The 13151-nt window shown below is 31.9% G+C and overlaps 1 protein-coding gene across 2 annotated transcripts; it reads right to left on the bottom strand.

Annotated features, from left to right (window-relative positions):
• Positions 1–40: 40 nt before the first annotated feature.
• LOC21402341 (transcription factor RF2a) lies at positions 41–3333 on the bottom strand. 2 transcript variants are annotated; one of them, XM_010106956.2, is made up of 5 exons: positions 3027–3333; positions 1715–2864; positions 1498–1630; positions 1322–1406; positions 41–619 (listed from the first exon to the last, which is right to left on the bottom strand). In XM_010106956.2, the coding sequence occupies exons 2-5, from the start codon at positions 2854–2856 to the stop codon at positions 339–341; spliced, it is 1641 nt and encodes a 546-aa protein (XP_010105258.1). In that variant the 5' UTR covers positions 2857–2864; positions 3027–3333; the 3' UTR covers positions 41–338. The 2 variants fall into 2 exon arrangements, with proteins under 2 accessions (XP_010105258.1, XP_024027168.1); XM_024171400.1 differs by having other exon boundaries at positions 3053–3333.
• Between the last annotated feature and the right edge of the window lie 9818 nt (positions 3334–13151).

Below are 13151 nucleotides of genomic sequence, written 5' to 3'. Positions count from 1 at the left end.
CATGATTACGGGACAACATCCACTAAGTAATGCCAAAAAGTACATATAGAAACTCAGCTTATAAGTACAAACAACCTTAAACTGTTTCATGGAGGAAATAACTGGATAAAAGTTTTGACTTCAGTTCCAAATGTGTCTCAACATAATATACCAACCCACCGAACAAAGAATATTAAGTAATATTGAAACAATGCAATATAAAGTCATCCAATTCTTAGACTTAGAAGCATATATGTATACTATATACCCATTCTTTACTACTCTTATTTCAAAAAAGACAAAGAAGTTCAGGCACTTTGCAGTCGAATAATCAGAAACTAATAGGTGAATTAACCAGCCTATTGGTTCGATTCATGCCCGGCAACCTTTCCGTTATGCTGCTGGGAAGACATTTCATTGTGTTGAGAGTGCAGCGGTTGCTGGGGTTGGGCCTGCTGCTGCTGCTGTTGCTGTTGCTGTTGCAGCTGATAAAGGACTTGCTGCTGATGCTGCAGATGGAACATTTGTTGGTTTAAAGAAAGCTGCTGAGCCATGCAGTTCGAGAGGTGAGCTTCCCCGCCGAGATCTGCCGCTGCAAGCTTTAGACGCTGGACTTCTGCGCTTAATGCCTCATTCAAAGCTGCAAAAGCAAAGACAACAAATGATGAAGCCCATCCAGACCCCACTAAAATCACCTTAAATCTGGCAGACATTAGAAAAGAGAAATATGAGACCAAACAACCCAATAAAATGTTCAAAGGAGATGAATACACAGATGAAAGACATTGAATAAGCATGATTCTTAACCGTCACTGGACCAATCATATGATAGTATCAGGTTCCTAAAATGTAGGCACAATAACCATAGTAGCAAAACAACTAAGAAGTACCAACTACCAACCATATCCAGAATTCTGCAAGTACATTGAATTGGACATGGAGGGACGTGCCATGCCTTCTAGTGCCTAACAGAAGATCTATAAACGCCTAGGATATATAAAACATGCAACAGCCAGAGGGTTAATGCAGAGTTTCGGCAAATTAAAAGAGCAATAAGTGCAACTATTGAGTCGAACATTTTTCAATTCACAATCAGAATAGTACATCAGTAGTAGTACTAGGCAAAAGCAACCGAGAAACTTGATTCATTGCACCAAAACTTAAAAATTATGTGCTACTCAATGGACAAAAACTTTTGAATCTTCACAGGGAAGAGGAACTGCATCCTTTGAACAACATTTTAATCATCAAGTCAGAACATTGTGGAGTCTCTAGGCAGCGTCATGACAGAAAGAATTATTCAAAATTTAGGTGTCGATAGATGGGAAGGAAAACATTATACCATCCTTGAGTTGGGCCTGTTGCTCCATAGCTTGAAGACGAAATTTTAACTCGTTGTTCTGGCTCGTAAGACCCACGGAATCTCTCTAGAGACAATGCAAACAAATCAGTGAACATAAAATAAACTAGCAAAAACGACATAACTGATACACTAAACTGAAAACCCCAGATACCAACCTGCAACTTTGTAACCTGGGCAGATAACGTGGTTGCCTCTGTCTGCAGAGTTTGAACCTTGTGTTCCAGTTCTGAAATGTACCGTGATCTCCGCTCCTTAGACCGAGCAGCTGATTGCCGATTAGCCAAAATCCTGTTTTGAAAAGATTGAACATGAAAAGTCTTACTCAATAACATAACAAATATGGTTATTGAGGTGTAGTGAAATACACAATACCTCTTGGCACGTTTGGGGTCCGATAAGGCTATCTCAGTAAGCTTCTCACTTTCCATAATCTTTTTCAGCTCAGCTGCGCTGAAATCACCATTTCCAAACTCCATGCTGAACTTACTTGAATTTCCATCCAGCAAACCGCTAGGTGATTGCTGACCAGCTCCGGATGGTAGGATCTTTAACGATTCATCATCAAGTTGAAAACTTTCCATATAACTGTCCATGGAAAGACTCCTATAGTGTCGCGCAGTTGGTGCAATATCTCCACCAGCTCTTCTTTTAACTCCTTCCCTCTTCTCTTTTAGATTTCCATTCATGTTACTTTCCACCTCATTGTCGCTGCTTTCGCAACCATTCGACTTTGCACTAACCCTGCTATCGAAATCCTTGTCCTCAGTACCAGATGAGTTCACTTTATCAATGTGTTCCAAATTCATATAGGCACTAAACAAGTCATCAACGACCTCCCCTTCGAATTTCTTCTCTCCAATCCCATTGGCATTGCCGTTCCCATCTCTATCCTTGTTCTGCCCCTGTTTCGCTAACTGAACAGGATTCTCCCTCCCGGAAGCCGATCCATCCAAAACTCCCCGGCTCGAGATGGGAATCAACTGAGGCGAAGACTGAATCATCGCGTTAAATCCCAACAGAATATCGCTGTTGGACCGCCTATGACCTTTCCGCGGAGGAAGACTACTCCGATTAACAGGCGAAGGAAGCGAAGGGACATGAGAGTTCACAACATTTTCCTCCATCGAAATCTCATTCGAAACCGGGTCGGAGAGCGACGAAGGAGACGCCTCGCGATGCGCCGAGGGGCTCAACGGAGGCAAGCAATCAAGGTTAAAAAACGAGGGCTGCGACAGAGACCTGGTGTGAGAAGGCCCGTACCCGAGACTCGAATTCTGCGGACTCGATTGCCAATTCCCCGATCGAATTCCCGTCGAAACCTTCGAATAAGGAAGCGAATGAAGCGGATTATTTGGGTGCGACGGAGGAATTCCCGGTCTCTTACTGTTATCAGGGCTCAAACTCGGCGACAGACTACGCATAGGAAGAACTCCTCCTCCCATTTGAGACGCTCCGAAACCAAATGCCGAATTAGGCCTTTGCATCGCGGTTCCAGTTTCGCCACTTCCCTCCATTTTCTACCCTAAAAAAAAAAAAGAAAAAAAAAACAATTCACGCACAAATCAAAATCAAAATCAAAATCAAAAAAATAAAAAAAAAAACCTCAGTCGATAATTCGAACAAAAACCCTAGCAACAGAGAGTAAAACCGAAATCACGGATAGAGAAACAGAGAGAATGCGTACAAAGAAAGATGATGAAAAACCCTAACTGTTCTTCTTCTTCTCCAGTCAAATTAGAGACATGGACAGTAATGTCCGTACACGGCAATGAAGCGGCAAGTAAATACAAACAGCGAGAAACAAGGGAGGTTAAGGTTAAGGCCTTGTTTGCCTCAAACTTGTCGCGGAGAAAAGCTCTTCTTTAAGACAAACAACAACAACAACAACAACAACATACGAGTGAAAAATGTTAGAGAGAGAAACAGTTTGGAGAGAGAGAGAGATGCAATGTATTGAAGTAGTAGCAGTAGTGGCAATTAGGTTAAATGCTACCGCGTGAATATCAAAGACGCGGTTTTTTCAATTCCTTTCTCCTTTATCTCCGGCTCGTATTTTGGGGATTTTTTTTTCCTTTTAATTCCCTAATTATTAATATTATTATTAATTTGTTGGCTTTTTAAAATGAGAAATAATTAAGCATTTTGTCAGCTTCTATGGAAAGCTTTTATATCAATTATAAACATTTGGAAGGTACTTTAGACAATATAATAATTCTATATCTAGTAGGGACGGCTTTTTATGGAAGGTGTCCTTAATATACCTTTATGAGTGAATATCTCAAATTATTTTATTGTATATGGATTGGTCGGTAATAAATTCTTATCATCTTTTCAATTAGCGAAATACATACATATTACTTATGAGGAGATTTAATGGATTTTATCATATAATCAAACAATTTAAATTTAAGATCCGTTTAGTTCATGCATTTAACTCAATGATTCTTAATTTTAGTATTTAAAATTTAAATTTTTTTTAAGAGAAAAACACTATAGCATAATCAAAAGCATGAATTTAAACGCATAAAATAAACGAGCTCTTAATAAAACTAAAATGTCATAATATATTTGCTATAAAAAAAATTATACTTCTCGAATTTATCTATACAAATTTTACTTTTACATTTGAAAACCCCAATATTACTATGAAGATTTATACCGAAAAAAGAAACAAATACCTTTTAGAGTGTGTGAGTCTTAAATTTTTATTTTTTTACTCTTAATTAATACCCTTTAATCAAAAAACTAATACCCTTTATATGTTTCTCAATTGAATTTTACAGCATTTACCATAAAGGTTATTATCAAAATTATTCCTTTTAGCCGTTTTTTATTAAAAAGCAAATTGTTGAACTTATTTTTAAAGTGCATAAGTTTAGATTTTTATTCATTATTCTTAATTAATACTAATATAATTATTTGACTAAAAATGATATTAATCAAGAATAAACAGTAAAAATTTAAACTCGTGCATTCTAAAGAGTATTTTGTCTCCTTTCCGTTTTATTCAGTTTTATTCAGTTATTCATCTACCAAATTCCACAAGTGTATATTGTTTTATCAAATAAAAAAGAGCCTTCGAACTAGAACAAATCTCTCTCTCTCTCCTTTATTTATTTATATATCTATTTTTAAAAAAAATTAATAAATCAAAATTGTCAATTATTTTGTTTAATGTTAACATTTCAAAGTTTGAACTCTTGGTCTAAAACGGAATGAGCGGAGATGTAGCCGGAGGAGTTTTACTCGGACGTCAATTTGTTTCTTTCGTCGCTTGTGACAATAGTAGCTCGCTCACAATATAGCAAAAAGATGTCAATGCTGATACGGTATGATAGCAGCAACATGTGTAAACTGTAATTGAAATTTCTACCCGAATTTACAATAAACTTGGGCTTTTAGGACACTAGTAAGATGGTACACAATAAATTGCCAACTTATATTAAGAAAAAATTGTTAAACTTACGATTACGATTAGAGTACGAGTTTGAATTTCTATCTATTATTCTTAATAAATACTCATTTAAGAATAAGTTATTTAATTAAAAAATGATATTAATCAATAATAAGAGGTGAAAATCTAAATCTATACACTCTAAGAGATATTAGTCTCACTTTGCCGTATGTTATTGCATGTGTCAGTTTGCAATAAAGCATGAATTTGATTATCGTATCTATTGTTTATTAGAAAAATAATTTTGTTGTTAAGAATAGTGTCTTAAAAATATAATATGTAATATGATATTTATTATTAACTTAATAAAAAATTCTATTCATTATTTTATGTGCATATAATATTGAATATTTTATGAATATAACTGAACATTCCATGATTATTTATGTGACCTTAAATATTATATATAAGTGTTATATGCGAGAGGATAATATTTAAGGATAATAATCAAAACGATGTTCGTAATGAATTAATTAGAGTTCAGAATCTTTAATTAAAACATTACTAATATACGTGATTCTCATTTAGAATAGAATGATGTTATCCACACTGTTAATATGACGAGATATTGAATGAGTATATTACACATAATGAGATTGTGTGGAACCGGGACACATACACAATATTAAATTTCGAATAATTTTCGTTAAGTATATAAATTCTAATTAAGTTCTATCGATGGTCATATATAGAAAGATCTTAATCCTGAGTTATTAGTAGACTCTTATTTATGGATTTGTGTATTTTGATTTACTCGGTACAGATTTTGAGATGCTGAATCTTATTCTTTGTATTTTAGAGACATGATGAAGTTGGTAGCCAGAAATGTTAATATACGAGATGAAATTCATTCCTTGTTGAGAAAAAAATAGATAAATAATTCTCATGAGCATTGATTCGATACTTGGACTAGTAGATGCTTCGATTCATGATTTTGTTTTATGAATCATTGTCCATTAGAAAATCAATAGTACTCAAGGTTAAAGATGTAATTAGAGAGGTTAACGGATTTCATCTAGTTCTAATTATTAATTATTTATGAATGATTAATCTATATGTTATGGTTATATCGAATGGACATTTCACAATTTAAAAGTAAATTATATTTATAATTACGAGAGTGCAATTCTAAGTGTATAGTGAAGTAACTTTTAGAATTAATAGAATTAATTAATTAATTAAAGAGTTTTAAATAATTATTAATTTTATTGGAGCTCATAATTATAGGTCTATGAGTCCTCGCGTCATTCTTGTAATCCTACAAGACACTAAGGGTAAAATAAGAATTTTAGAATTATGAAATTCTAAATAGAACGCTCAAGAATAATTAATTGAGAATTAATTATAAATTAAAAATAATGTGATTATTTAAATTTAAATTTTAGAACACACATGTGGAGGTGTCCACATGGTGTACATGCCCAGCATAGTGTGAATCTCTTTGGGATTCAGCTAATTGCTTTATAAGTTATCCAATTGACTTATTTGATAAGTTGTCTAATTGAAATTCAAATTAAATTAAGTTTGACTTAAATTGGAATTTGAATTCAAGACAAAATTGGACTATAGGATAAAGGAGATTTTTTCTCCTTCCCTATTTGCTATTTGCGCCTACCACTGGAAGGAATATCACTGTGGTGGCCGGCCTTATGAGATAAGAGAGAGAGGGAATTTTGTTTCTAAAATCAATTAGAAATGAGAGATAACTATCAATCTTTATCTTAGAGATAAAGTTTAGACTTCTTTTGAGAGTTTGACAGCTACTCTACAAATAGAAGATTGCAGAAAATTAGAGAACACAATTTTTGATCTCCCTAGCATAAGTGGCTGAATTTTATAGAGTGAGAAAAGAAAATTTTTTCTCAAAATTTCACGTCGTGTATGTGTTGGTGTTTGTAGAAAACTTGAGTGTTTACTGGCTAATCTCATTTTGTTTCAAGTGTGCCAACACACACGTCTTCATATATTCAATAAATTGACGAGAAAGATTCAGGTATTCAAAACAAGCTTGTGGCGAGAAACGTTCATTGTCAAAGAACTTAAGTTATCGACCAAATCGTTCGCTAGGTAAATAAATTAATTTGATTAATTTTTTCGTTCATAAATTAATGTAATCTATAGAGTATCTCAAAGGTTTGTAAAATTTTTATCATACACGATCTGCTAGATACACACTTCTGCATAGAAAATCGTTTTTAAAATCAACATTTATGATGTAGACATATAAGTTCTAACCATAATATGATCACTATAATATAAATATTATTTAATTTGATCATTTTTTATTAGTCCTAAATAAGAAAAAACAATCCATAACAAGTAAAAATTATAAAAAATAAAGGGTATAAACAAAAATAAAAATTAAACTATTTTTTAAAAAAACTTTGAGTAAGAAGAAAGAGTGAATAATAAGTAAGTAAAAGAATACAACATGTGAAAGCGTAAGTGGAAAATAAGGGCCCATTTAGTTCACGCTTTAAGTTAGTAATTCTAATGCATTGACGGGAACTTCATGAGAGAACCATTAGTGATAAATTTTTGAATTAAATTCTTTGTGAGAGGAAAACATTATTACATAATCTAAATCTTAAGTTTAAATACATTTGTCAAAGTATAGAAGATGAAAGGTATAAATGTACAAAAGATGAAGGATAAAAATAGAAACATAATTAAATTGTTTTGCTATTTAAGCTCTAAATAAGCAAAAAACATATAACAAATAAGTAAGAAGTATAAAAGGTAAAAGATATAAATAGAAATAAAACTTAATTATTTTTTTTAAACTTGAAATAAAAGAAAAAATTCGGTAATAAGTACAATAAAAAGTAGAGCGAGGAAAAAAATTGGTTGATAGCTGACAAACAATTTATAAAGGACAAGAAACACGCTAAAAATGAAAAAAAGAAAAAAAAAATCATGACCCTTGGCTATCATTATATACATAGCTAATTCTACAATATATTGAGGTCGGATTTTTATTGTTTAAAGAACAATTTGAGTTTTTTTTATCCATTAATTTTTCAAAAAATTCCGTATGTGTCTCTTCACTTTTATTTTTATTGTTTTACCTTTAACTTCTTATTCTTTCATTTTTTTTTTTTTTTTTGTTTAAGCATTTTGGTCATTTCCATGTTATATACTAAATACTTCAGAAAACTTTTTGAAGAAGTTTTGTTAACCTTTTTCTTTTCTTTTTGCGGCTCTTCTTTTTTGTTTATTATTCATTTAGAGGACGTTTGGTTGGAGGATTTAAATCTGGTGATTCGAATCATTTTCGATTTACGTGAATTTTTTATGAGAGAAAATACTGTAACGAACCATGAATCATGATTCGAATCAGGGAACGAATCCCTCTACCAAACATCCTCTTAATGTTAATTAAAGTGAGAAAGTGTATAGTGTACTTTTAACTAAAACGACGTAATTTAGTTGAAAGTGTACAACTTTTTCACTTTTTTTAGTCTTTTATTTTAGTTTTTTTTTTTTTTTACACATTTCATCATAAAACTTATTCATTTTTTTTATTTTAGTCCTTTTAACTTTTTATTTTTTCTTTTTGTCCTAAAATTTTATTTTCATTCTCATTTTGTTCCTTTTGCTTTAAAATTTATTCATTTTTCCCTTTTCATTTTTTATTGACAATGTTTCTTTAATTCTTGCCCTAAAACTTTTTTTTACCCAAAAACTTATTTACTTCTTCATTTTAGTCATATATATTTTTTTTACTTTTTGTCCTAAAATTTTTCCCTTTTTGTGTTCATTTACCCTAGAACTTATTTATTCCTTCATTTTAGTCATTTGTTACTTCTTTTTTTATTTTTTACCTAAAACTTTTTTTTTCGTTTTGGCTCCTTTTGCCTTAAAATTTATTTATTTCTCTATTTTATCCTCTTTTGACTCTTTTTTTTTTCCCTAAAATTTTATTACTTTTTTGTTTTGGTTCCCTTTACTCTAAGATTTAAGGACTGTTCTTTTGCCGTTTTTGAGTTAGGTAACTTGAGTGTAGATTTTGAATTGAATTTGAGTTATAATTTGAGTTAAAGTTATAATTTGAGTTTGTGTTTGATTGTGTAAACTTGAGTTATAATTTAAGATTAGAATTTACTTGAGTTTGTGTTTATTTCAACTAATTCTTGAGTTGTGAATAGTATCATGAATTTTTTTTTCTTTCATAGGCCTGTTCACTTCGCTGATTTGAGTTTAGAATTTGAGTTTTTTTACAGTAAAAAGCTCTCATAAATAATCACATCTAACTTTTTTGTTACAGTAAAAAGTTCTCACATAAAGTCACATCTCAACTTGTGAAGAACAAAAGTGACAGCCTACCACATTAAACACTTCACGCAGAAAACAAAAGGATATTAAAAAAAACCAAAAAAAAAAAAAGAAAACAATACAAAACACTGAGGAAAAAAAAAAAAGAAGACAGTAATGAAAGATATGCATTCGAACATATCTTCTACATTTTCAGCAACTCCAGCAAGGATATAGAAGAACGCTTTTCTCTTTGTGGGGGAAAAGAATTAAAATAACAATAATAATAATAATGCAGATTTCAGCCAAATGAACTCCGTTCTAGGTCATTGAGCTTCGTTTCCCGAAAAATATGAACTCAAACTTGATCAACGAAATTTACTGTCCAATTGAGTAGCTCATTTTTTTCTCTTCAACATTATCTGGTAATTGGGAAGTGCAGGGGCGGTCAAGCCCACGTCGGAAAGCCACCAAAAAAGAAAATCCAATGGATTCTGGAAAATGGGCGTGGGAGGGAAGGTACGAAGGCTTTAGGAGCTTCATCATCAAGGAGATTTTTTTACCCAAAAAAAAAGTCAAGTGAGATTTTGGGGAAATTGAAACTTTCTTTTTCTAACATTATCTGGTAATTGGGAAGTGCAGGGGCGGTCAAGCCCACGTCGGAAAGCCACCAAAAAAGAAAATCCAATGGATTCTGGAAAATGGGCGTGGGAGGGAAGGTACGAAGGCTTTAGGAGCTTCATCATCAAGGAGATTTTTTTACCCAAAAAAAAAGTCAAGTGAGATTTTGGGGAAATTGAAACTTTCTTTTTCTTTTTTTTTTTTGTGGGTTTTGTTTAAATACGCAATAAGAAAAATCCAAATACCAAATGGAGCTTTGAAGGTGGGCACGGAAGAAGATGTTTGTTATTGGGGCTTGATTGTCGGAGTTTTTCACAATTTTGTGTTTCTCCATTTCTGATGGATCTTTGAGAAAACTTGACAGGAAAGGTTGCAAGAAGAAAATTGAGAAAGAGCAGCAATCCATTTTCAGAAAACCTTAAAAGAAATAAAAATATCCATTTTCTCCCTCATCGATTTCTCTTTTCCCATTTTTCTCGGTAACCAAACAAACCAGAGAGAAAGTTAAAAAAACAAAAAAAAAAAAAGATTTTTTTTTTGGTTACTATGGGGAAAGTGTTGCTAGTGGAGGAGATGAGCATGCAAGTCTTACCGACTGCACCGTCACCTATAGTGACTGCACCGTCACCTACAGTCACTGTCACCTACAGTGTAGAAAGAAGAGCTCAAACAGCGCGGGTGAGTAGGGAGCGCAGATGGGGGGAAGAATCTCTCAAGAATCTGCACCGTAGAAATGCAGAGAAGTAACTCGAGTAGCAGGGTAGATAGAACTCAGAAACGGTAGGTAATTTGAATTAATTTTCGAGTTATGTTTTGAGTTCTGCAACGTCGAACCCAAACTTGAATAAAAAAAGTCACTTGAGTAAACCTTTCTCGAGTGAGCAAACGATGACCTAAGGACCTGTTCTTTTGAAGTTTAACTTAAGTATAATTTTTGAGTTGAATTTGAGTTATAACTTGAGTTGAACTTGTAACTTGAGTTTGTGTTTGGTTGTATACATTTGAGTTATGGTTTGAGATAAGAATCTTTTTGAGTTTGTGTTTGAATGAGTCAAAACTTGAATTTGTATTTAGATAGTATTTTAATAAAAACTCAATGCTGATGAAAAATTTTAATATGGTATATGGGTCGGGTTTTATTCGTCTTTTCGTTGTCAACGCATAGAAAAAAAATCATCTCAATCAGAATTAAAACGAAAAAGTTATAACATTTTTAAGAATAGAAAAACTACTGTTCATTAATTTGAGTTCGAGTTTCTGAACTCGAATTGAAGGGGAAACTTGAACTCGAGTTTTAATCATAAACTCGAGTTTAAACTCGAGTTTAAACTCGAGTTTTAACTTAAAAGAACATGAACTCGTATAAAGTTGTAACTCGAGTTATATTTTTTTGAATTTTTCACTCAAAAGAACAAACCCTAAGTTATTTCTTTATTTTTGTCTTTTTTGACCTTTTTTTTATTTTTTCTTAAAATTTTATTTTTTCACTTTGGTTCTTTTTGTCTTAAAAAAATATTTATTTATTCATTTTAGTTATTTTTTGACTTTATCTTGACTTTTTGCCTTAAAATTTATTTATTTTTCTTATTTTGATTCCACATTGAGATTTTATATATTTTTAATAATAACATGATAATTAGTTAATTATAACTTAACATACAGATTACTTTCTACGTGCCCTTGGAGTTCAACTAAATTACTAAATTCTTATGATAGTGAACAATAATACTATTTCTTAAATTGTCGTCTCACATAGTAAAATGATAAAAAAAAAAAAAAATACTATAGTCATATAACATATGGAAAACAAAGAAAGTAGTCTAAGTTAGATGAATGTATTTTTTGTGGAGAATTCTGAAGCACTCAGATTACATATATCTACATGTTTGTGCCAAATAACCGTTTTTTTTTTTTAATTGAAAGTGTCGAATAACGTTATGTTTATATGAATCTTTTTTTTTTTTTTGGAGGATTATACGTTGTCTCTTGTGCACAAAGATATGGACAGAGTTTGTCTACAAGGCCTTTCGGCTTTTGGTCAGACATATCTAGAACATTGCATGTCTAAAAGGCTAAAACCATGTGAATGCACACAAATGTTAGGTGGGGTTATTCCCCCAAACTTTTCTCCTTTGGATTTTGATTATTCCCTCTATCTCCATTCTGTCTTTTTTGGGTTAGTTTCATAAACGTCGTTGAACTATATCGAGTTTGAACGTCCTCAAACTTTAAAGAAGGATTCATTTCACCCCGCATATATACATATATATATATATATATAATCGATTAAAAAAATCTTTTTGTCCAGATTTGTCTATCTTATAAATGAGATGATGAAATGATGGTGTGAGGCTAAGTGTAATTTTATAAATACCCTCAAATTATTGATTTTAAATTAATTTATCTTCTGAGTTATTGATTTTATGTTAACTTTCCAATAAAAAAATGATCTAAAATTATTAGTTTAATAAGCATTTGTGAAAAAAGTAGTACAATGTTTTTGAACCATTTAAAATAATTAAAAGGTAGTTCGGAGACATTTTATGAGATTAATCTTTTTTAAAATGGTTGTTATCATAATTCTTTGAATATTTTCATAAAATATTGATATATATATATATATATTTAGGAGTTTTAGTATGCAGTAATTTTAAAGATGAAAATAGGAATATGCAAGATAGTCATATTTGGTATAAAAATTGTAATTTTTAGATTCTTCAGGGGTTTCACTTTCTCTCGTTTAGGGTAATTTGAATACTGAAAAGAACAATTAGAAATACATTTTTGGAAAAACTTGTGTAATTCTCATTACATGAATAATGTACAATCATTGTCTTCAATACTCAGATTCTCAGTTGCTAACCCCTAACTAATTACAGTTCTAACCATTACAGTAATGACACGTGTACAATGATTAGTTACAATGCCCGTTTGGTTGGAGGATTCGTTCTCTAATTCGAATCATGGTTTATGGTTCGCTACAGTATTTTCTCTCACAAAAAACACACGTAAATCGAAAATGGTTCTAATATCATGGTTCTAATTCATGAACCAAATGGGCTCTAACAAACTCCCAGACTGATTAACAAACTGCATAACAACTTAACTTTCTCCAACAGCCCCCTCAAACTCAAAGTTGAAAGATTTTCAACTTTGAGTTTGCTTCTAAGAAATGGAAACTAAGAAGTTGAAATAGGCTTGGTAAACACATCAGTTGCTTGATCTTGTGTCGGTACATGTTTCACTTCAATATGCTTCTGCAGGACTTTTTATCGAACAAAGTAAGTGTGTCTAATGCAATTAAGGTAGAAATCACTACAGTTTTATTACAAATACGCGTAGTAAACCTTCAGGTTTCTTTTCAACATGCTTTGTTCTGGCATGAAGAACTGAATTAGCTGCAGGTTGTATTGTACTGAGATTGTAACGCCGCACAACTGGTTTGCAGAAACATCAACTTGCAGATCTAGAAGCATCAAC

This window comes from Morus notabilis, unplaced genomic scaffold (genome assembly GCF_000414095.1).
Source record: "Morus notabilis unplaced genomic scaffold, ASM41409v2 Scaffold262, whole genome shotgun sequence".
NCBI classification, from domain to species: Eukaryota; Viridiplantae; Streptophyta; class Magnoliopsida; order Rosales; family Moraceae; genus Morus; species Morus notabilis.
This window is presented reverse-complemented; position numbering and strand designations above follow the sequence as displayed.